The sequence below is a fragment of the Sus scrofa genome, chromosome 5 (genome assembly GCF_054392235.1).
Source record: "Sus scrofa isolate SSC_HxYL_T2T_F1_AM1 chromosome 5, Sscrofa_HxYL_maternal_Yorkshire_Landrace_v2.0, whole genome shotgun sequence".
Lineage (NCBI taxonomy): Eukaryota > Metazoa > Chordata > Mammalia > Artiodactyla > Suidae > Sus > Sus scrofa.
In genome coordinates, this window is record NC_139387.1 from 67,041,478 (window position 1) to 67,066,538 (window position 25,061).

The 25,061-nt window shown below is 37.8% G+C and overlaps 1 protein-coding gene across 1 annotated transcript in view; it reads left to right on the plus strand.

Annotated features, from left to right (window-relative positions):
• Positions 1 to 25,061, plus strand: part of LRP6 (LDL receptor related protein 6) — a 170,011-nt gene that overhangs the window by 81,045 nt on the left and 63,905 nt on the right. The window contains exons 4-7 of the mRNA XM_021092344.2: positions 11,682 to 11,878; positions 13,937 to 14,068; positions 17,644 to 18,040; positions 19,424 to 19,595. Coding sequence (XP_020948003.2) covers positions 11,682 to 11,878; positions 13,937 to 14,068; positions 17,644 to 18,040; positions 19,424 to 19,595 — 898 coding nt within the window. The remainder of the gene's footprint in view (positions 1 to 11,681; positions 11,879 to 13,936; positions 14,069 to 17,643; positions 18,041 to 19,423; positions 19,596 to 25,061) is intronic.

Here is a 25,061-nt window from a genome sequence, read left to right on the forward strand (position 1 = left end):
TATTTTGCCGAAGGATCACTTCACCTTGAGGCTGATCAAACTTGCAATTTGCAGGAGAAATAGAGGATAGAGACATACTGAACTGCACCGTGAGTGTGCATCAGCAGATCTGGACATACAGATCAAATATCCCAGGTCCTCCAGCAGATAAACTGTAAAGAATCATAAAGGAACCTGAGTTTAAAAGAGTCTGTAAAGGGGATGAATAGGCTGAGCACAGAGCATTTAAATTTAGGGTAGTGAAAATACGATAATGATAGGTACATGTCATAGTCCATCAGACCAAATCCATAGAACATGTACCACCAAGAATGATCCTTAAGGGAAACTGTAGACTTTGGGTGATTATGATGGGTCAGTGTAGGCTTAGTATTTGTAACAGAAGTACCACTCTGGTGGAGATGTTGATAATGGGGGAAAGCTGTGCATGTGTGGGGGCCAGGCATCTATGGGAAATTTCTTACCTTCCTTTTAGTTTGGCTGTGAACCTAATACTGCTCTAAAAAATAAAGAATTATAAAAGAGAGAGACTTAAAAGACATAGCAAATGAAAAAAATAGGTAGTCAAACCCAAACTGTTTTTCTGTGGATACACACTAGGGTAATAAAACTATAAAGGAAGGTAAGGAAGTGACTGCTACAAAGTCAGGATTACAGTTACTTTTGCAGAGAGGGAAGGAATGGGACAAGATCTGTGAGGTGTCTTCTGAGGTGGTTGGCAAAGTTCTTTCTTTTTCTGGATGAAAATTATAGGGTGTTTACCAGATACTAACTCATGAAATTATTATTTGTCTTGAATAGTTGTCTGTGTATCTGCTATTTCATATAATTTTTTTATTTTTTTCTCAATGAATTTATTACATTTATAGTTGTACAGTGATCATCACAATCTAATTTTATAGGATTTCCATCCCACAAAATTTTTTTTAAAGTTATCTTTAAGCTTCTCAGCAGCTAGATTAAAATGAGTTCTCAGCACACATCATTGGAAAGGTGGAAACTTATGAGTTCTTTCTAAGGGAAGATTTTCATCATATTAAGTTGGAGAATTTTTTCACATGGAGTCAGTAGGGATGTAATGAATAGTGTTTACATTTTTCTGTGCACGTTGATTTCATATTACTTGCCCATGGTGGTCTTTGTTTAAAATTGGGGACATAATTCAGTAAAGGTAGTTCTCAAATGATTAAGCTAATGTTCAAGATGGTAATCTTCTAGTCTTAAAATGAGGATAGATTTAAGAGAAGCCAAGGAGAGAGGATAAACTCTGTATCTCTTAAACTGTCTTCTTTTAAAGATTGCTATTCTGGGAGTTCCCGTCATGGCACAGTGGTTAATGAATCCGACTAGGAACCATGAGGTTGTGGGTTCGATCCCTGGCCTTGCTCAGTGGGTTAAGGATCTGGCGTTGCCATGAGGTGTGATGTAGGTCACAGATGTGGCTCGGATCCTGGATGGCTTTGGTGTAGGCTGGCGGCAACAGCTCTGATAAGACCCCTAGCCTGGGAACCTCAATATGCTGCAGGAGTGGCCCAAGAAAAGGCAAAAAGACAAAAAAAAAAAAATTTGCCATTCTAATTTTTTCTTTTAATAAGAACATATAGCAGAGTTACAGTACCTAGCACTTCTTGTTTACAGTACCTAAAATCTCTTAGATGGTATTATTTATTATAGGATAATAATTGTACACCATTCTTTATGAAATTGGTCCTTTTGACGATGCAAAAACGAAAGTATGAGCTTTTAGCTGGTCTTCCAGTGATAATGGATTTGTCCTTAAACTTCTGAAGGACTTTTGAATTCCTTTTGAGTGAACACCGATGCATTTGCCAAAAAGCCATCCAAACTATTTACGGGTGCAGTCTGATCTTGGAAGGAGATAGCCGATAGATCACCACTTAGCCCTTGGGAACACTGTCCACAATCTTAGGTCTGTTAAATTTTCCAAAGAAAACTCACACAAAGTGAAAGAGTCTTAGCATTTCAGCTCTGGAAAAGGCTATTTAGTTGTTATTTTTTTTTCCCCTTCTTATCTGAAAAACCCACACAAGCTGTACAGTAATTGCCATGATGAGCTTCAGAAGCTCATGGCTGCCCCTCTTCCTTAACAGAAAAGAGACAATAGGAATTTATAGTACATTTCAAAGAGTCTTCATAGATGTGGAAGATGGTTTTAAGTATATCAGTTTGGTTTTGTATGTAGATAAAGCTTTCATGCATTTTCTAACATGCATTTATTAATGACAATTTAAAGAGATAGAATTTATCCCCTCCTTGGCTTCTCTTAGATCTATCTTTGTTTTAAGTCTAGAAGATTACCAACTTGAACAACACTATCCTTGAAGAAAGGGTATTACTTTTAAGACTTTCATGTAGTTCCTGATTACCAAAGTCAGGTTTTCCCATTAAGGTTATTAAAGTTGTTAAAGAATACTTTGGTTTGTCAGTGTTCCTGTTCAGCAGCAACAGGAATGTGAGGAGTGGTTGGAGGCAAGTGTAGAGAGTTGGAGAGGAGCCAGATGACACAGGGTCTAAAATTCTAAGATGAGGCTTTTGAATTTTACACTGGAAAGTATTAAGTCATTGGAGATTTTCAAGCAGCAAATTGACATGGATGGATTTGTTTTTTAGAAATACTATTTTGGTGGTTGTGTAGAGAATGGTTTGAAGATTATTATTTCACTTTCTTAAATCTTCCAAGTAATCATCCTTGTTCTCCGGATAAAGTATAAATCCTTCACTGTAACTTACATGATCTAATTCCTTTACCTCGTTTTAAACAGATATTCTCACCACTTCCTTCCTTGTGTACTCTGTGCCAGTGCTAACATACCACTTGTGGCTCCCTGATGGTGTCTGTGATGGCTCTTAGATTTCTGCTTTGAATGACTGGTTTGATGGAAGTGCCATTCATTGAGATAGAAGATTCAGGAAAGGAGGGTAGATTCTTTTTCCTTTCTTTACTCTTTTCTTTCTTTCTTTACTCTTTTCTGTCTTTCTTTACTCTTTTCTTTCTTTCTTTCTTTCTTTCTTTCTTTCTTTTGTGTAGGAAGAGAATGTGGTTGAGTTCAGCTTTGGACATGTTTGTGTTGCTTACAGAAAACTATGGTGATAAAAAGTCTGAGGAATTTTGGTTATATGAACCTGCAGCTCCACAGAGCAGTCTCAGAAGGAGATACAGATTTATAGACATTATCAAGTTAATGGTTATTAAAGCCATGGACCATAAACAGAGGAATTTTACATTAGTCCTAGAGACTTAGGCAAAGATAACCACATACCAGAAATCTGAAGAATTTCCACAGGGTTCAGGATTGAAGGATGTCCCATTCTGACTGAGCTGTTGCCTGATCAGCCATCCTTGTTCTCCTAGTTCTAGGAAACCAGCTCAGACGCAGGCACATCAACATGGCTGGTCATCTACTGAGCTTGTGAAGGATCTGCTTCCTAACGAAGCAAATTGAAGACATTTACCTAAATAAGCAATAGTAACTACAACTCTAGGGATGGTGGCTGAAGGTGAGGGTAATGAGAGGGAGGTGGGATAGGGTGGAAAGTAGGCCTCATCTGGAGTCTCTTAGCACCTCTGGGAAATACACCAGACACTGAAGGCACATGTTATGGCAACCATACTTGACATGATTGAGCATGTTAGGCAAAGATCAGAGGTAATTAAAACTGGCTTGAATGAGCACAGTGGTGCCGGAGAATAAGCAGGGTTGCAATATCAGCAGACTTCTTGGTGCTATCAGAAACATGCAAAAGAAACAGGAATATGCTGCTGTTGTTGCTGGTTTCAAATTCTCCCTGCCTCTAGTGTGATTTGATTTCCAAATTAAAATGAAGCTGTGGTAAATCAAAATTTTATTCACATTCTACCTTTTTGATCTCAAAGCTTGGACTAGAAATTTGCAGACTTAAACAGAACTAATCTCACCTTCCAATAAAATACAGCCTTCCCTCTGAAAACCCTCCCCATTAGGAAAAAAATAAAATAACAAGGCACGTGAGAAGATACTACTGTGCACATGAATGATCTGTATTAAAGAATCAGAATAGGTATTTTGCTGTAATTTCCTGTAAAATGCAGGAGAAAAAAAATTATCAAAGTTCAAGGAGGAGTTTCTGCTGTGGCTCAACGGGGTTGGCGGTGTCTTGGGAACATAAGTTTGATCCTTGGCCTGGCATAGTGGGTTGAGGACCCAGTGTTGCAACAGCAGTGGCTCAGAGCTGATCCAGCCTGGGAACCCCATATGCCATGGGGCAGCCAAAAAAGGAAAAAAAAAAAGTTCAAGGAGACACAATATGAAAATAAGAGTAGTAGTATGAAAGAATACATTCAAAACTGGTAAAGACTGAATGATAATGAAGAGCATGATTTGTTAAATTTACAAGTTTAAGCAGTGATGAGGTCACCTTGTTGTACAGTGGAAAATTGACAGAACACTGTAAACCAGCTATGATGGAAAAAATAAAAATCATTATACAAAAAAGTTTAAGCAGTGACAGCCAGACAGATGACTGATTAAAAAAAATTCAAGTAAGTTGGAGGATAACCTTGGAGTTCCCAATGTGGCTCAGTGGTAACGAACCGGACTAGTATCCATGAGGATGTGGATTCGCTCCCTGGCCTCACGATCAGTGGGTTAAGGATCTGGCATTGCCATGAGCTGTGGTGTAGGCTCAGATACTGAGTTGCTGTGACTGTGGTGTAGGCTGGCAGCTGTATCTCTGATTCGACCCCAAGCCTGGGAACTTCCATATGTCACAGGTGTGGCCCTAAAAAGCCAAAAAAAAAAAAAAAAAACCCCAAAACCCAAAAAACAATGGAAGGTAACCTTGAGAAATTATCCCACAACTTGTAGGAGGGGTGTGAAGACAATGGAAGAAAAGATTTGAGACATGGAGGTTGATCCAGGGATTGTTCATGTTTTGCTGCAACAGGAAGACATTATTACATATGCAAGGAAACAAAGTACACCATTTACCTTACCCTTCTGAAGAAGTTACTTGCTATATTGAGAAGACTATCAGTACAGAGGTGAAGTACAATATAAAGCTCAAGAATGAGGATATCAGATAATTAAATATTTGTGAGAAAGAAACCAGTTAGACTTGGAGTTAAATCTAGTAATTCCTGTTAATGTGCTTTTTTACAGCTTAAACTGGGATATTTTGACATCTTATGTAAAAATTATAAAATGGAAGCACATTATAATGAATAAAATTCCAGGTTTTATCAGTAAAAAATGAGACCTGGTAGTGGGATGATTACATGAGGAAGAAGGCAGACAAGAATAGACCCATGTTAACTTCTTAACTTATACATGGAATGTCAGTAGATACTGTCTTATTCTTGAGGCTGATAATTACCTAAAGTAGTATCACATATGACATAAAAACATAAAGATAAGTAAAATTTAATAAAACAGTTTGTATATCTTCCAAATTCCTAGAGACATAAAAAAGTATATGAATTCAGTCTAGTGGGAAAAGTCCATGAAAAAGTGCAGAGCTGAAGTGTAAGGAAGAGTAAAAAGTGGACATTATAGGAAAATAATAAGATCAAATATTTATGCTATTAAATATAAATGGAAAAAATAATCTGAATGTTGAACAATATTTTTTCAACCTTACTGCCTTATTGTGAAAAAAAATTTTTTTGCCTCTTTTTTTGTCCACCCTTGGCATATGGAGTTCCCAAGCCAGAAATCAGATCCAAGCCACAGTTGCAGCCTACGCCACAACTGTGGCAACACTGGATCCTTAACCCACTGTGCTGTGCCAGGGATCACACCTGCATCCTGGCAGTGCAGAGACACTGCTGATCCCATTTCACCCCAGCAGGAACTCCTTGTTGTGAAATGTTTAAGTTGTAATTTTTTACTTTTATAAACACTGTTGGAATAAAGAAGAGCCTGTATGAACCTGCTTCTTTGATTACATCTTTAGAATTCATTACTAAAAGTAGGATTTGTATGTCAAGATCAGAGTTTTAAGGCCATCTTTTTCTTTTTATGGAATGGTTTTAATAATTTCCACTGTCTATATATCTGGAATCTAATATATGGCACAAAGGGACCTTTCCACAGAAAAGAAAATCATGGACTTGGAGAATAGACTTGTGGTTGCCGAGGGGTAGGGAGAGGGAGTGGGATGGATTGGGGGCTTGGGGTTAATAGATGCAAACTATTGCTTTTGGAATGGATTAGCAATGAGATTCTGCTGTGTAGCACTGGGAACTCTAGTCAATCATGATGGAACATGATAATGTGAGGAAAAAGAATGTACACATGTATGTGTAACTGGATCACCATGCTATACAGTAGAAAAAAAAATTGTATTGGGGAAATAACAAAAAAAATTAAAAATAATTTCCACTGTCACACAGTGTATTTATGCATATTTTATCTATCATTTTATATATTAAGATAATTTTGTCTGTTTTGAAATTTTAAAATGTATTTTATTTGGATTTGCATTTTGTTTCACTAATGGCAGTGAATATTTTCCATATTGTTTTTTGTTTGTTTGTTTGTTTGCTTTTTAAGTCTGCACTTTCGGCATTTGGAAGTTCCCAGGCTAAGGGTTGGATTGGAACTGCAGCTGCTGACCTACGCCACAGCAATGCAGGATCTGATCCACGTCTGCAACCTGCGCCACATCTCAGGGCAATACCTGATGCCCCACCCACTAAGCAAGGCCAGGTATCGAACCCCACATCCTTGTGGATATTAGTTGGATTTGTTTCCGCTGCACCATAACGGGAACTCCCATAGTAGTTAATTTTATAAAGTTGTTGTGAACAGTGAAATAGTGAATATTGAACCATTCCTCTCAGGAAAAATACAGAATTAGGTTCATGCCAGACTGTGGTAAAAAAATTTTCATCAGCTGATCATTACATAATTAAAAAAATAAATGTTTATGTTTAAAGGCACATTATTATTTAATATATAATGTTGAATTTGACAATATGATTTGTTAAATTATAGCACAGCCATTCAATGCAGTGCTATATAGCCATTAAAAATGTGAAAACAGTATTGAATGATATGGCGAAAATCCTTACAATACATAGTTAAATGAAAACAGGTCATTATGATAGAGTAAATGCTGTGAATTTACAAAAATTCACTTGTTAAAAAAATACAATCAGATACTATTTAATCAAGATGAGGGGATGAGTTGGAGACTTTCAAAATCCATAAATTAACCACTTTTTTTTAAAATCAGGGCAAATTAACCATTATTAAGGTACGAAGCATCTTGGGGCCTACTGCATGTATTCCCAGTGAAGAAGTTTAGTATTATGAGTGGTAAATTCCCTTTATTCCAGGTTTAGTACAGATGCTTCCATCTTATCTTGATTTGGCTTAGCTGTTTTCCTTCATCCTGTTGGGACCTATGATTTAGAGCTAATGATTTTACCAGATTGTTAGTTCTAAATTCCTTTGGGTAGTTGGTTTCTTGCTATGTCTTAGTTGGTTTCATGTTTGCCTTAACTATTTATAACAGAAACCAATTTTTCCGTTCCTTAATGATTGGGAATTGTGTGTATATTTATAGGTATACATGTACATATTGTACACATGAACATATTAAAGGGCTAGAAAGATATACTGTAGATTTCTGTTCCCAAATTCTTATAATGAACATCTGAGTATTATATAATCAGAAGAAAGTAATTACTTTGGAAAAAGTAAATAGCGGATTTTGCCCACATGGTTTAGGTCCCTTCATGCTTCTCTTGGATTTCTATTCCAGATAACATTATTAACCAACCTTACTTCGGTCTGGCCTGCCTATAATCTTCTTGAACACAGTGTAAATCAGCCTTTCTTCACATGAGGTTGAGTTAGATGTTTAAGATACTATTCAAGACATTTGTCTGTTTTTAATTTTTTATTTATTTTGAATGATTTTCTTTTCATTATAGCTGGTTTACAGTGTTCTGTTAATTTTCTACTGTACAGCAAAGTGACCCCGTCACACACACACACATACATACATACATACTTTTTTCTTACATTTTCATGCTCCATCATAAGTAAGTAGATATAGTTCTCACTGCTATACAGCAGAATCTTATTGCATATCCATTCCAAAGGCAAAAGTTTGCATCCATTAACCCCAAATTCCCAGTCCATCCAACTCCCTTCCTTTCCCCCCCTCCGGCAACCAGAAGTCTCTTCTCCATGTCCATGAGTTTCTTTGCTGTGGAAAGGTTCATTTGTGCTGTATATTAGATTCCAGATATAAGTGATATCATATGGCATTTGTCCTTTTCTTTCTGACTTACTTCACTTAGTATAAGAGTCTCTAGTTCCATTCATGTTGCTGCAAATGGCATTATTTTGTTCTTTTTTATGGCAGAGTAGTATTCCATTGTGTGTATACCACATCTTCTTAATCCATTCATCTGTCGATGAACATTTAGGTTGTTTCCATGTCTTGATTATTGTGAATAGTGCTGCAATGAACATATGGCTGTGTGTATCTTTTTCAAGGAAAGTTTTGTCTGGATATATGCCCAAGAGAGGGATTGCTGGGTCATATGGTAGTTCTTTAGTTTTCTGAGATACCTCCATACTATTTTCTGTAGTGGCTGTACCAGTTTACGTTCCCACTAACAGTGTAGGAGGGTACCCTTTTCTTCACACCCTCTCCAGCATTTGTTATTTGCTGACTTGTTGACAGTGGCCATTTGGACAGGTGTGAGGGGGTACCTCATAGTAGTTTTGATTTGCATTTCTCTACTAATCAGTGATGTTGAGCATTTTTTCATGTGCTTGTTGGCCATCTGTATGTCTTCTTTGGAGAAATGTCTATTTAGGTCTTTTGCCCATTTTTCCGTGGGGTTGTTGGTTTTTTTGCTGTTGTGTTAGCTGTTTGTATATTTTAGAGGTTAAGCCCTTGTAAGTTTGTATATTTTAGAGATTAAGCCCTTGTCAGTTGCATCGTTTGCAACTATTTTTTCCCATTCTGTAAGTTGTCTTCTTTTTTTTATGGTTTCCTTTGTTGTGCAAAAGCTTATCATTTTGATTTAAGTCCCGTTGGTTTCTTTTTGCTTTTATTGTGGTTGCCTTGGGAGACTGATCTAAGAAACCATTTGTAAGGTTGATGTCAGAGAATGTTTTGCCTATGTTCTCTTCTAGGAGTTGGATATGCTGTTTTGGCTTATGTTTAAGTGTTTAAGTCATTTTGAGATTATTTTTGTGCCTGGTGTGAGGGTGAGTTCTAGTTTCATTGACCTACATGCAGCTTTCCAGTTTTCCCAGCACTACTTGGTGAAAAGACTGTCTTTTCCCCATTTTATATTCTTGCCTCCTTTTTCGAAGATTAATTGACCATAGGTATCTGGGTTTATTTCTGGATTCTCTATTCTGTTCCATTGGTCTGTATGTCTGCTTTGGTACCAGTACCACATGTCGTGATGACTGTAGCTTTGTACTATTGCCTGAAGTCTGGGAGAGTTATGCCACCTGCTTGGTCTCCCCACCCCCCCAGGATTGCTTTGGCAATTCTGGGTTTTTTATGGTTCCATATAAATTTTTGGACTGTTTGTTGTAGTTCTGTGAAAAATGTCATGGGTAATTTGATAGGGATCACACTGAATCTGTAGATTGGTTTGGGTAGTGTGGCCATTTTTGCGATATTAATTCTTCCAACCAGGAGCATGGAATATCTTTCCATTTCTTTGAATCCTTTTTAATTTCCTTGATGAATGTTTTATCGTTCTCAGTATATAAGTCTTTCACCTCCTTGATCTGGTTTATTCCTAGGTATTTAATTTTTTGGAATGAAGTTTTAAAATAGGAAGTTTGTTAAACTAGTCATGCTAATCTTGTATTGTTATTTAAAAATGTGCCTCAAATTTAAAACACCTTAGGCTCAGACTATTCCTTATGTAGTAACATATGCTAATTCTACTTGGATGAAAATTATCTTACTGCTCTTGAATTTAATTTTTTTTCCTTCCTTTTTCACTGCCCATGGCATATGGAGTTCCCAGGCTAGCGATCAGATTCAAGACACAGTTGTGGCCTATGCCACAGTTCAGCAATGCCAGATCCTTTACCCACTGTGCTAGGCTAGGGATTGAACCTGTGTCCCAGCCCTCCAGAGAGGTAGCTGATCCCGTTGTACCACAGTGGACACTCCTTGAATTTTTTTTTTTTTTCTTTTTTTGGTCTTTTCTAGGGCCACACTCACAGCATTTGGAGGTTCCCAGGCTAGGGGTCTAATTGGAGCTGTAGTCACTGGCCCATGCCAAAGCCACAGCAAAGCAGGATCCCAGCCATGTCTGTGACCTACACCATAGCTCAGGGCAATGCTGGATCCTTAACCCACTGAGTGAGGCCAGGGATCGAACCCTCAACCTCATGGTTGCTAGTTGGATTCGTTAACCACTGAGCCATGACGGGAACTCTGAATTTTTTTTTTAAGGGCTGCACCTGTGGCACATGATGGTTCCCAGGCTGGGGTCCAATTGGAGCTGCAGCCGCTGGCCTGTACCACAGCCACAGCAACGCCAGATCCTCAGCCCACCGAATGAGGCCAGGAATCGAGTCCACAACCCCATGGTTCCTAGTCAGACTTGTTTCCGCTGTACCACGATGGGAATGACAGGAACTTCGGGAACTCCTTGAATAGAGTATACTGGTAGTCTCTTACATACTTGAGATCATCAGACAACCTAAGGGACCTAAAAATTGGATTATCTTCCAATGTGATATTCTTTATTTCTCATTGATTGCTTACATTTTCCTCTTTCCCTCCCAGGTGAATATTTATGAAAATACTATATTTGATATTATAAAATATCAAAGCACTTATTTTTCTTGTATATTATTGTGGCTCAAATGCAATTTTCTCATTATTCAAGAATATTTACTAATTATGTAACTCTCCATGATCCTCTGCGTAGTCCATGCCTTTAGTACTCTCTACTTCCCTTTCATATAGTTAGGATTGCCTGTGAAATTTGGGCATCTGCTTTGTCTCTTGAACACATTCTGCCAGTGGTTGGGCTTCCTTTTTGCTACCTTGTGGAGATTAAATAGCCATATAGCAGCCAGCCAGCTGAGATGGTCATTTGCTGGAGTTAGACTGGAGTTTGCAGAGAGAGCTCTACCAGCATGACTTTTAAGACTCATGCATATGTTTGTACTTTCAGTTATCAAAGCCTTAAGAAGTGATGGACAAAACAGGCTCAGATTCTTTGTTCTTCCACATCAAGAAGGGAAAAACCTATTGCTGATTTAAAACTGCTTCCCAGTGCTAACTGTAAACCCTGGGGTTTTTCCTTTGCTAGCCTTTCTCTTTCTAATGACATGAATTATATGGAAGGATCGAAGATGGGAGTCCAGAGATGGGAACTGATAGCAGTGCTAATACTTGGGTCTTCACTTTGTTCGCTAGCTTGTAGTGCACCTGGGGCCTGCTGCCAGGTTAGGAACCATTCTGAAGTACTGGGTTGGGGATTTTGGACATCATGAATTCAGATAAATTTGAAATTACTCTGTCACTTACTTTTCCTAGGTATATTTGAGCATCAGATATGTGTTACGCCAAATTTGTATGTGTTAGTGTGGACTTAAAACCACTCTAATGGGCAAGATAAAGTTTTGATAAAAGACAATTTAGAAATGTTTGAGTTTTTCTCTTTGTGTTGATAGGCAGGCGGTGGTTAAAGGTTCCCTTCCACATCCTTTTGCCTTGACGTTATTTGAGGACACGTTGTACTGGACTGACTGGAATACACACTCTATTTTGGCTTGCAACAAGTACACTGGCGAAGGTCTGCGTGAAATCCACTCTAACATCTTCTCTCCCATGGATATACATGCCTTCAGCCAACAGAGACAGCCAAATGGTAAGTGATCTTGATTTTTAAATTGCAAGTTGGAATAGCTCTGTAGCACTCTAATGTCTGGCTTTAGTAAAGGGCAGGAGGAGGGAACACATATCCAGAGGTAGTAGGAAGGAATAAAAAATAGGGAAGACGTCAAAATATAATTCAGGTTAGGCAACAATCTAAACCATTTGTAGCTTGATATCTGCTACTACAAATCACCTCACCCTTTGTTTTGAGTCTAGGGTTATGGAGGTGGAGAAGAGAAAAATAAAATAAGAACTTCAGATTGCTCATATGCTAAGCTTATACACAAATGCAATTTTTTGAGTTTTTTTTTATTGTAGTCACAAATGCATTTTTCATTCATGTTGTTTCTCTCTAATGAGTGATTTTGTTCATGTGAGTATTTAAAAACAAATACCTTTCTTGAATGGAAACCTCTGTTAATATAACTAGTGAATTTAAGACCTTAAGTTGCTTAAATAAAAATACCTGTTTGTATCTTTCTGCACACATCCTCTACCTTTTTTTTCGTAGTTTTGCTTCTATTTCTGGTTATTCTTTACAATGACTTAGGCTAAGACTGCTGACAATTCTAGAATTAGGTTTAAAAAAAATACGAGAATGTTAAGCATTTGGCACTTGTGTGTAAATAAATGTCTGGCATGTGTCTGAGTATATTTCAGATTGTATTGCCTAGCCAAAAATGCAGGGGTTTTGGATTTATGCATTGCTCCTTCCATTTAGGGGGAAATAGTCAAATATTGAATGTGTCATATTGGAGTCTGGTGCTCATGAGTCCATAATAATGTTTTAAAATGATTGTGGGAGTTCCTGTTGTGGCTTAACGGTAACGAACCCAACTGGTATCCATGAGGACGCGGGTTCGATCCCTGGCCTTGCTCAGTGGGTTAAGGATCCAGTGTTGCCATGAGCTGTGGTGTAGGTCGCAGACTAGGCTTGGACCTGGCAGCATTGCTGTGGCTGTGCCGTATGTAGGTGGGCACCTACAGCTCCTGTTGGACCCCCGGCCTGGGGACTTGCATATACTGAAGGTGTGGCCCCAAAAGGACAAAAAAAATTGAAAAAATAAAAAATATGTTATTGTATTACTCATTTGTAAAACAGAAAAATTTAGTTACTTGTGTGAATTTTTTATTCTCGTTGTTGGCCCTCAGTTAAGAATTTCTCCATTTCTGTTTTTTTAATGGCGCCGTCAATCCTTTATCTTTTCTAGTTTGAGAATTTGTAGTTATCTGCGATACTGCTTTCTTCTATCTTTCATGTTTTGTTGGTCTGTATCTCATGTTGGGAATTATTCTGTGAGTTTTATTTAGATCTTTTCCTTTTCAAAATTTCTTCAAATTTGCTAATTAATCTCTGCTTCTCAGTTTTCCCTTTTACAATCCATTATGCCTATATTTTCCATGTAAATATTTCCAAAGTGTGACTTTTCTTGATTCCTGCTAACTTCACTGCAGATGTTCCCTTCTCTGTGCTCATTCAGCTTTAGTTCTTCCTAGTCAGCAGAAACCTTATCTGAGTTAGACTGTTCACCTCCCCCAGTGTATAGCCTCCAAGCTTTCATTATAAGGTTTACTACACTTGAAAGTCCTCTGTTCTGTTCTTCCTACCTTTCAAGGTTCCTGCCATGTCCTATACCTTCTGTGAAGCTTTTCTTCAGTTCTTTTTTTAATCCTTAGTGCTTTACTTCCCATTTGACTCCACTTATTTACAGTCTAAATGTGCAAGATAGCAGTTTCATTGTTTCTTATTGTTTCCCAGCATTATTGTTTGTTAATTTTGGCGTAGTGACCAGATCACAAGCTTTTTTAGGGCAGGGACCTTCTGCTTTATTTCTTGTGTATTCCTTTTGGAATACAGAATGCTAAGTAAATTCTGACTGATTAATTCCCTTCCTTGCAAATGGTCTGGTAGTCAAGCACCTGGATGACATTTGGTAATAATTTGGTTTATTAGAGTTGCTCATGTTATGGTTGTTAACCTTTGTGTACCTAGAGTGAGGAAGGTCATCCATAATCACTGGTATTAATCAATGTGATTTATATTTGACAGCTACAAATCCATGCGGAATTGATAATGGTGGCTGTTCCCACTTGTGTTTGATGTCTCCAGTCAAGCCTTTTTATCAGTGTGCTTGCCCAACTGGGGTCAAACTCCTGGAAAATGGAAAAACCTGCAAAGATGGTAAGAAGATGGTCTCCAAGAAGGAAGAATTTTAGATAGCAATTGGGATTCTTTATGATTTCTTTCTCTATAATAAGCTCTATAGGTTACAGCGCTTTGGGAGACTAGTCACTTAATCTCTCAATTTACACAATTGCAATTGCTTAATCGGAATGTTTTGTGTTTTATTGCTTCTCTTGAATACTATTTGATAAATTATTTTAAAATTCCTATTTAAATTTTTGTTTGTTTGTTTTTATGGCCACACCCATAGCATATGGAAGTTCCCTGGCCCTGGAATTGAATCTGAGCCACAGGTATGACCTGCTCTGCAGCCATAGCAATGCTGGATCTGTTAACCCACTGCACCAGGCCAGGGATCAAACCTGCACCTCTGCAGCCACCCAAGCCTCTTGCAGTCAGATTCTTAATCCACTGCACCACAGCTGGAATTCCAACATACTTCTTTTTGAAAAAAAAAATAGGTGCTGTTTCTTTTCTCTGTCAGATATCAGAGTCATTGAAATCACAATTGATTCTTAAATGAGTGTTCTCATCAAGAATACATTTTTAACAGTAGGTAGTACTTGTAAATAAAGAACCTTTGTGTAAGGAAATGATGTTTATTAAACTTTCAACTATAAAGACTGTCATGAGGTAAGTATAGTTTCTAAAAAAAAAATGATTGAATGATATTTGCCTTTTAACAACAGAGAAATGCCTTCAGAAGAAGAAAAGAATTCCTTATTGTACTGTTTAAAGCAACCTCCTTCTGTACCTAACCACCACGCTGCCTCTTCTCCCTACTGTCAGTTCCCTATAGAGAGATGGCATATTTAAGAAGTATTCTGATTTATTAGGACATTTCAAGGGACTTCTAGTTTGGGAGAATACCATTTCTTGCCTTTTTCTTCTTAATGAGAATGTTCTTTCTCATTGTATGCCATTGGATCACCATCTGGTTCTCTGGCCACCAGCAAGACCTGGTAAGAAAATTCTTGTATTTAGCAGTGGCTTCTTTATCTTACTCTGAAAAGTAGAAGCTTTTATTTTGGAGTGGGTTGAGTTCCTGGCAAGGGGGTCAGGGAGTCAGAGAGATGGAATTGAGTCCATGTACAGGATATTTGTCATGACCTGGCATTGATGAATTATCCCCCTAGTAAAGGTGAAGCTGGCTGACTCCTGTCAGATGATTTCCATGGCAAACAATAATTTGGTTTCAATTTAAAACAAAATGTTTTCGTAATGTTGCTTTTTTGTTTAAAAAGGTAGCCTGACTTTAAAACAGAGGATTTACTTTAGAAAAAATGGTTGTTTACTCCCTCACAACTGTGCAATGTACATATTTAACTAGTATTTTTAATTTCAGATATACATTTGGCATGTAATATTAAGTTAACTCTTCTGTTTTGATCACATTGCCAAACTGACAGCTTTACTTTCTGTGACTTCTTTGCAAAGTTTTTAGGACTGGCTCCTTTGGGTAGTTAGCAGAACTAGGTAGGTGGTAAATTACATTAAGTTTTTCTTACTTGGTGCCTGCTGTGGCAGTTAGGGCTCTATTCTCTCCAAGATAGGGTTGATTTATTATTAATCCTTGAGTCAAAAAACTGATGCTGAAGGCATCACTTTTCTTCTCAGTTTTTTCTGCTGTAATTCCAGATTAATGTTTGAAGTTTAATGTCAGTATTTTCTTTCAGATTCATTGCTTTGGTTGGGAATCTTTTTAACTCAGATGTCAACTTGCTTACTATCTTTTATTAGCTTTTATATTTAGATAGATTTTGGGTAGAGGTTGACTTGAACATTAAAAATCAAAACAGGAGTTCCCGTCGTGGCGCAGTGGTTAACGAATCCGACTAGGAACCATGAGGTTGCGGGTTCGGTCCCTGCCCTTGCTCAGTGGGTTAACGATCTGGCGTTGCCGTGAGCTGTGGTGTAGGTTGCGGACGCGGCTCGGATCCCGCGTTGCTGTGGCTCTGGCGTAGGCCGGTGGCTACAGCTCCAATTCAATCCCTAGCCTGGGAACCTCCATATGCCACGGGAGCGGCCCAAGAAATAGCAACAACAACAACAACAAAAAGACAAAAAGACAAAAATCAAAACAAACAAAAAGAGAGTTCTTCTTATGGAACAGCAGAAATGAATCCAGCTAGTATCCATGAGAATGTGGGTTTGATCCCTGGCCTTGCTCAGTGGGTTGGGGATCTGGCGTTGCCATGAGCTGTGGTATAGGTCACAGACACGGCTCGGATCCCACATTGTTGTGGCTGTGGCACAGGCTGGTGGCTACAGCTCCGATTCGACCCCTAACCTGGGAACCTTCATATGCTGTGGGTGTGGCCCTAAAAAGCAAAAACAAACGGATTGAGCTTATTAATGTTCTCATGCTTAGTATGTTTTTATTTATTTTTAAATTTTTTGGGGGAGTTACCCAAATACTGTTTTGGGTTAAAAACATTTCATAAAGAAATCTGATTTAAAACTCAATGAAATAAAAATTTGAGTGTTCATTTTCTAATGGTAATAATAATAATCATGTTTTTGCTAGTGTTTATTGAGTACTTATATGTTTGGTCCATTTCCGAGTTTTACTTTTTTTCTTTCCCCAGGGCTACATCTGCAGCATAAGGAAGTTCCCAGGCTAGGGGTCAAATCAGAGCTGCAGCTGCCAGCCTGTGCCACAGCAACGCCAGATCCTTAACCCACGGAGTGAGACCAAGGATCGAACCCACATCCTTGTGGATACTAGTCGGATTCGTTATTACTGCTGAGCCACAACGGGAACTCCTGAGCTTTACCTTTATCTCCTTTAATTCTCACAGCAACACTGTGAGGCATAGATGAAGAAGCTAGGCTTTGAGAGATTGAGTGTCTTACCTAAGTTTGTATAGTTACTTGAATCCAGTTCTGTCAGATGCACAGCTCTTACTCTTACCCACTGTGTTGTATTTGTCTGATTCTCTCTCTACTGCTGCTATTTACTCTTCCATAACCTCCTTTGTCCTTAATTCTGTCAGGCATTGCCCTATAGTTCTCTTTGTTAAACCAGCTTTAATGAGATAAACTTTACATATCATAAAATTTAGCCATTTCAAGTGTACAGTTCATTGTTTTTTTAGGTAAAATTACAGAGTTGTACAACCATCACAATCCATCCAATTTTAGAGTATTTTCATTAATCACAAAATATCCTTGTCCTAGATTGCTTTACCTTTTTAAATATCCCTCTTGAGCAAAAAGCCTGTATCCTATGCTTCCTTCCTTTAATATTCAGCTACTTAGCTTTGTCATTACTTAGTTACTATGCATTATACGTTTAAGTATCTGTTATTAATTACAAGGGCTTTATGATGAATGAAGCCAGAAAGAAATCAAAATTTGATATGGAGGGCTCAGCCATTATAGAATTTGACCTCATAGTCAAGCTGTTTTGCTGCATTACTTTCCATTTCCACTCTAAATAGACCCTAATATTCTTTGGTACTCATTAACTTTTCAATTCCTGAAGTTCTATATTCTTTATTTAGAGTGACTAAATAAAGGCAACTGCGGATTTAAATTTTTTCTTTATTTTTTTCACTTTGCTGTCCTAGGTGCCACTGAATTATTGCTTTTAGCCAGAAGGACAGACTTGAGACGCATTTCTTTGGATACACCAGATTTCACAGACATTGTCCTACAGTTAGAAGACATCCGTCATGCCATCGCCATAGATTATGATCCTGTGGAGGGCTATATCTACTGGACTGATGATGAAGTGAGGGCCATACGCCGCTCATTCATAGATGGATCTGGCAGTCAGTTTGTGGTCACTGCTCAAATTGCGCATCCTGATGGTATTGCTGTTGATTGGGTTGCCCGAAATCTTTATTGGACGGACACTGGCACTGATCGAATAGAAGTGACAAGGCTCAACGGGACCATGAGGAAGATCTTGATTTCAGAGGACTTAGAGGAACCCCGGGCTATTGTATTAGATCCGATGGTTGGGTAAGAAGCTCTACTGATAGAAAATTTTGCTAGGTGTTTCTGTTTTCCACAGGTCCCTGAAAACACTGACAAAAACAATATAGAGTATCTGTTAGTTTCCAATAAATAGCTCTTTAATGGCTGTCCATTTTTATATATAGTTATTGGAATAAAATCTTTAGTTATTTTATTTAGAATTTGGTAATTGGAATAAAATCTTACGTTAAAGAATTGCTAGTTTTTTCCCTTGAATGTTTTGAATACTTTTTCTTTCTAAATTAAGTCCATGCCTGCTGACTTTGGATGTTGGCTGTAGATTTTGCCGAGGTTGCATCATAACTGTAAAAAACGTAGAAAGAAATTGTTTTCAGAACTCTTTCTTTTCCCCTAGAAGATTTAATTTTACCTCATTTTCAGTACTTCTAGAATAATATGGTAAAGAGTATGTCTTACTTTTTTTTTTTGGTCTTTTTGCCTTTTCTAGGGCCGCTCCCTCGGCATACGGAGGTTCCCAGGCTAGGGGTCCAGTCAGAGCTGTAGCTGCCGGCCTACACCACAGGCACAGCAATGAGAGATCCGAGCCGCGTTTACGACCTACACCACAGCTCATGGCAATGCCAGATCCTTAACCCACTGAGCAAGGCCAGGGATTGAACCCGTAGCCTCATAGTTCCTAGTCAGATTCGTTAACCACTGAGCCATGACGGGAACTCCAAGAATGTGTCTTACTTTTTATATGCTCCCAAACATATGAATATCTTACTTGATTTCCAGAACTATTTTATCTGGCCATACAGCTTTACACATAGTCTTTTTTTTTTTTCCCCAATAGCACTCTGACCGTAGTTCAGGGAAACACGGCTTTCTGTATACTCACCAATGTTGTTTCTATGAGATTCATTCTGAGGGTGGACACAATGATAAATTATTATATGTATACCAGTACCTTACAGCCCCTTAAATGCTCAGGAGCCGCAAGAGTCACTTAGCACTACAGGAAGAGTTAGCTATTTTAGGAATTCACTTTGCTGTCTGAATATTACTTCTGGGACAACCTTTTTGTGTCAGAGATGACAAGCCAGCAAGAAATGGAGAGGACTGTTTCATGGGAAGGAGCACAAAATATTTTGAAAAAAAAAATCACTAAAAACAGAATCTAATTATTGGAAGGCATTTTCATTTTCAGTTCTAGAAAACTCTGATCTGGAAATTTTCTACAAGCTTATACACTGCTGTTATAAATGTCTTTTTAAACATACCCTTAGTTTTTTTTTTTTTTTTTTTTTTTCTTCTATGGTGTAAACTGATAACCAGTGTAAAAGAGGGGTGAGCCTCACCCTTAGGATGTCTGAAAAGTTACAGTTTATTATCTGTTTTTAGCTCATATTCTGTATACTTCTGTAGGTACATGTATTGGACTGACTGGGGAGAAATCCCGAAAATTGAGCGAGCAGCACTGGATGGTTCTGATCGAGTAGTGTTGGTTAACACTTCTCTTGGTTGGCCAAATGGTTTAGCCTTGGATTATGATGAAGGCAAAATATACTGGGGAGATGCCAAAACAGACAAAATTGAGGTTTGTTTCCTATTTTTTCATTTTAAAACCAGTTTTATAATGGTTTTTGAATTGATGATAATTTGATAACAGATAGTCTTGCCTCTTCCCTAGAGTGCCAGGGGTATCTTGTATAGAAATTTTACTCAACCTTCGGGACTCTAGGGATTACGTATTTTCTTCTGCCCAACCTCAGGATTTCTGAACTACACTGGCATGAGAAATGTCTTAAAAGCTTATGTGAATGATTTTTTTCATTATATGTAAACCTACTCCCTGAATTTCTTAGGGGCAGTTTGCACAAACCATACATGATATAAAACACTGCATGTTGGGAAAGCTGGTAGTCACTGTCAGGAAAACAAAGCCCATATATGTATATATACTTTTTGGTTGGTGATGGTGTTGGAGCAGATGGTGACGTATACTAAGCATTAAGATGGTTACATGCAAACGGTTTTTAAATTTATTTATGAGCTGTCAGAGAATAATTAGTTAACCAAAGCTTGGGGGGAAAATACCAAATGATAGAACTAAGTTGCAGCTATCAGAATAGAATTATTGTGGGAGTTCCTGTTGTGGCTCGGGGTTAAGAACCTGACTAGTATCCTTGAGGATGTAGGTTTCATCCTCGGCCTCACTCAGTAGGTTAAGGATTTGGTATTGCTGTGAGCTGCGGTGTAGGTCACAGGTGTGGCTCAGATCTGGTGTGGCTGTGGCTGTGGCCTAGGCTGGCAGCTCTTGATTCAGCCCCTAGCCTGGGAATTTCCATATGTTGCAGGTGCCGCCCTGAAAAGGAAGAAAAAAAAAATACAATTATTGTGGAATTACTGTGGAGACAACCACTGTATGTGAATATGTAAATATTTTATCACATGGTTTTTTGAAGGGCATATAGCCTTGGTATCAAGTGTGAAGTCTAAATTTTACAGCTTTGAATTGGACTGTGCTAGAGGTCTTGTGGATTTTAAAACAGAGTTTAAATCACAGTGTTCCTTTGGAGAATGCATGACTTCTCATATCAGGAATAGCTTTGAATGGCTCTTCAGAGCCACAGCACATATCTCCTAATAGATAATTTGGGGCTCTAGAGTAGTTTAGAAAGGCAGTTCTTAGGAGTTCAGGGACTCTGAGGGAATACTGAATTAAAGGGCCTTCCTTTCAGAATGGAATCGTAGACTAGAAAAAACCCATTAGTATTCCACCAGGCTTAAATACTGAAAACCATCTCCTATTCTTGCAGCTGGTTTCCATTAATAGACAATTTTGCATGGGCTTGACTATATAAATTTTCTCCCTATTGTTAGTGTTTTACTGTCTCCACCTCCTTTAAATCCAAGTTAGTGTTTGAATCTTTAGCAGCTGGAGTGCAGTGCTAATGAGACAAAGGTTATGAGTTCACTTTTCAGACAGGCCGTTAGCTTCACTTGGGTAGGCTTGAGTACAGATCATACACCATTCCCAGCCAGTTCGAAAATATACGTTGTTGATCAGCTGTGGACTGTACATGGTATTACTCCTCTTAGAAAAAGTTTAAAGCCCATGTGTCTCAGAGGAATTCCTGCACAGAAGGGAATAGCACTTGATTATTACTTTGTAGGGATTTTTAAAATTCCATATTTGATCTTTCTTAGCTTGCTGTGATTAGATTGTAAATAAAACACTTGTGGAGTTCCCTTGTGGCACAGTGTGTTAAGGACCTGGCGTCACAGCAGTGGCTTGTGTTTGATCCCTGGCTAGGAACTTTCACATGCTGCAGGCATAGCCCCCCCCCCCCGAAAAAAGAGTTTCTTTCTAGGAATTTTTCAAATCTTATTTTCCCTACTTCAGGTCACTTTTAGGACTTTAGAGTTAGACTTTCATTCAAAATCAAAAATAGTTCAGGAAGGATTCAGGTAGAGAAATAGGAATTTATAGGGGTTCTGAATGACAGTAATAAATAAATAAAAATTAAAATGGGAGTTCCCATCATGGCACAGCAGAAACGACTCATGACTAATAATCCATGACGATGTGGGTTCCATCCCTGGCCTTGCTCATTGGGTTGGGGATCCGGTTTTGCCGTGGTTGTGGTATAGGTTGCAGACGTGGCTCAGATCTGTTGCTGTGGCTGTGGTGTAGGCTGGCAGCTGGCTCCAATTTGACCCTTAGCCTGGGAATTTCCATATGCAGCTCTGAAAAGCAAAAAACAAAAAAAAGAATAAAAATGAATGCACATTATATAACTTCATTCATTATATAGGATTTATTTTCTTAGTTTGCAGTAATTACAGTAGGTCTTAGAATCACTATTAGTTCTGGTCTCTGTGTATGTAGTAGTGTCATTTACTTCCTGATTTCCTTCTTACTTGACTGGAACCAGCATCCTTAAACCTACCTTTCAGATGTATTTCTCTTCTGGGTTTACTGGAACATAACTATTTGTCCTTTGTTCTTTTTTTTAAAGTATAGTTGATTTACAGTGTTGTGCCAGTTTCTGCTGTACAGCAAAGTGACTACACACACACACATTTTTTATCTTTGCTCTTTTTTTGACAGATTATTTGGGGTTACTGGTACATTTACTTCCACAAAATTATACACACAAAGACCTCCCCCTCTTTCTTTCTTCTGGAGATTCTGATGAAGTTTCCTTAATTGAGCATTCAGTGCTTTTGTTATTTTCTTTTTACAGACACATTTGGGAAATAAGAGCAGATACTCTTATCTATTACTTTCCAACTTTATGATGTGTAAAATTGGTGTGGTATATGGCAAACTAAGGAATGAGCACAGCTCTTCATCTAAATTAATCTTACATAACTGAGGGAGGAAAAACTGTAGTTTCCCTCTCTGAGACTAGTCTTGATTTATAGGAACAGCTGTCACTATCAGATTTTTATCTTGCTTTAATAGCAGATTGATTAAGAATTTTTTTTAATGTTTCTAAGATTACTTGCTAGCCTTCTGTTACGTATCATGTGATGCATTGTTGATCTGACCCCAATCTAGGTCACATTCTCCTTGCTAGCTCCTTCTCTTAAAACTTCCTCACTTCTGTCATTCCTAAGAATGAAAGTTGCTATTTCCTGGAACTATTAGAAAATATTAAATTATAATAGTAGTAGCCCTATTCCCTTCTGGAAAACTTAAGAGTTTACTTGAGATAATGTGTTTCTAGTACATCTGGTAAGAAAAGATAGGTATCATGTAGCAGTATAAGGCAAAGCTCTTGTTTTTGAGTGTATCCTATGGGAAGACTTAAAAATGTTCATTCACTTTTGTTCTCCGCTTCCTCAGTGGAGATTCCTTAGATAGGTACTCACTTCCTTTTTTTGGTTAAGTGATGACATAGCCAGCTGCTGAATATATTGGAGAGCTGGGTCTGAGGGTTGGGGAAACCAGAGAAGAGTAATGGGGAGCTCTGGGTTTCAGACTCAATTTTTATTGTATAGAGTTGGAAGAAAGAATGAATAGGTTTACCTGAGGTTTATAACCAACTTCTGCAGAGAGAGATGGGGCTTAGGGAATGGCCAGTGATGTCACATTTTTTTTTTTTTAATAAAGACAAACATTATATTGGTTGGTGCTTTCATGTTAAGAATGTGTCTGTGAGCCTGTGATTTGTCAACTGATAGTGACCACTTAACTGTAGGTGTCGTTTAAAAGGTTCTTGCTGGTACTTGTTTATGCTTCTGCATTATGCTGAAATCATTTCTTCTCCTTTTACAATACAAGCCTCTAGTTTACTTGTCTGCTCTGGGATCCTTTCTGTCCCCCATCCATGAGTTAACTGTAGTGTTCTGGGGCTTCCTCATAATAGATGCTAAAGCATTAGTAGAAAGGATCATTTCTGTTTTTCAGGTGGGAGAACAAGAAACAAGCCTTTATAAGACCCTGCAGTAGGCAGAAGCACACTGTGTCTTAACAGTATCTCATTTTTCTTGGCCAAGTTATACCGCCAAAAACATTTAAGTTTAAAGCATTTTCTTGCCATTATATAAAGTTATGAATATACTATTAGCTTGTGTTTTCTTGAAAATGTTTTTGTATACCACTAAAACAGTTTTAACTGATTGACAAGATTAACGTGTTTTCAATCACTAGTTTTATTGAAAATAGTAATATACTGTCATAGCTGAAATTTTCTCACGGTTTACTTTCTCATTATGTAATTTTTACTTATTTTTTCCCCTTCTCATTTCTGAGCTTATGCTGACAAATGCAGCAACGTCTAGTAGTTGTAGGTAAGGAGAGAGATTTTCTTGTCTACTTCAAGGGCATGTGGAAATCAGTTTAAATCTTATTGTAAATTTCTCTACTTTAGGGACTACAGTGTCCATAGGTAGTTTTGTCCAAATCTAATTATACCTGGCACAACTTTGTTGGGAAAAAGAGATTATTAGAACCTTGAGTACCAAGAAATTTTTGAATAAAGAGGGTATTATTATATAGAATATGTGCTGAAAACTTGGCATTGGGTGAATATTCTGTTTCATATTCTAAGCCTGAAATTGCAGGGCTACATTTTCCTCTCATGACAACTTCCTCTTTTGTATCAGTACTCTAACAAGGAAGTTTGTTTCCCAAGTGTTCAGGTTTCTTTTTAAAGCAGTTTCTTTGTCTGGCATCTTTAGCCTGTGTGTTGTGAAAGTCTGTTAAAGCACAGAAGGACCCATTGATGATGATCTTTCTTATTGTTTGTTTCTAAGATGAATTCCTCCTTAAGAAATTATAATATAGTCAATCATCTGTTAAGATAAAGGCTGTCCTGAGTGTATGACAAGTATCAACAACAAGTACTTCCTTTTGAATCTTTGCCAATTTATGTATTCCTTAAAATTGATTTTACTTTCAGTTTTAGAGAAATGTTCAAGATAATGAACTTAAATGCTTGAATCTTTGCCCTTTCCTACTACTTTACCACACTGTATGTATATGAATATATATATATATTTTCCCTGCGTTTTCTTGACATATAATAACAGAATAATGACAGTGATAAATTCCATTAGATTCCTCAGCTCAGTGGTATACCTGGATTTGGAGCTTATATTCATTGAGTGGTAAATATGGTGCTGTCTGTTATTTCATCTTGTATCTATTCGAGGTGTATTTTATGATAGTGTTTCTTTGAACTCCTATTTGAAAGTTACCTGTTGATGTATAATTCTGACATTACTTAACTTGTTAAAGTTTACAGCCACCAGAGTAGTGCATCATCCAATTACATTCTCTGTCATCTCATTATCTGTTCTGTTTTGTCCGGCTCTGAAAAATATTGTTGCACATACATAATGAGAGAAACTTGCTTGATGTTAGGAGTAATCATACTTTCCAGAACTGCCACAACAAACCCTGGAACCTCCCCAAACAAGATGCAGATGCCTCACTTAGGAGTTAGTATAATTTTATCTATGTAAATTAGGGTAATCTGATACATGTTGGTACTTAGCATTTTAGTGACCAAGTTTGAACTTGCTCTTGGCTCATTTTTTAAATGTTCTG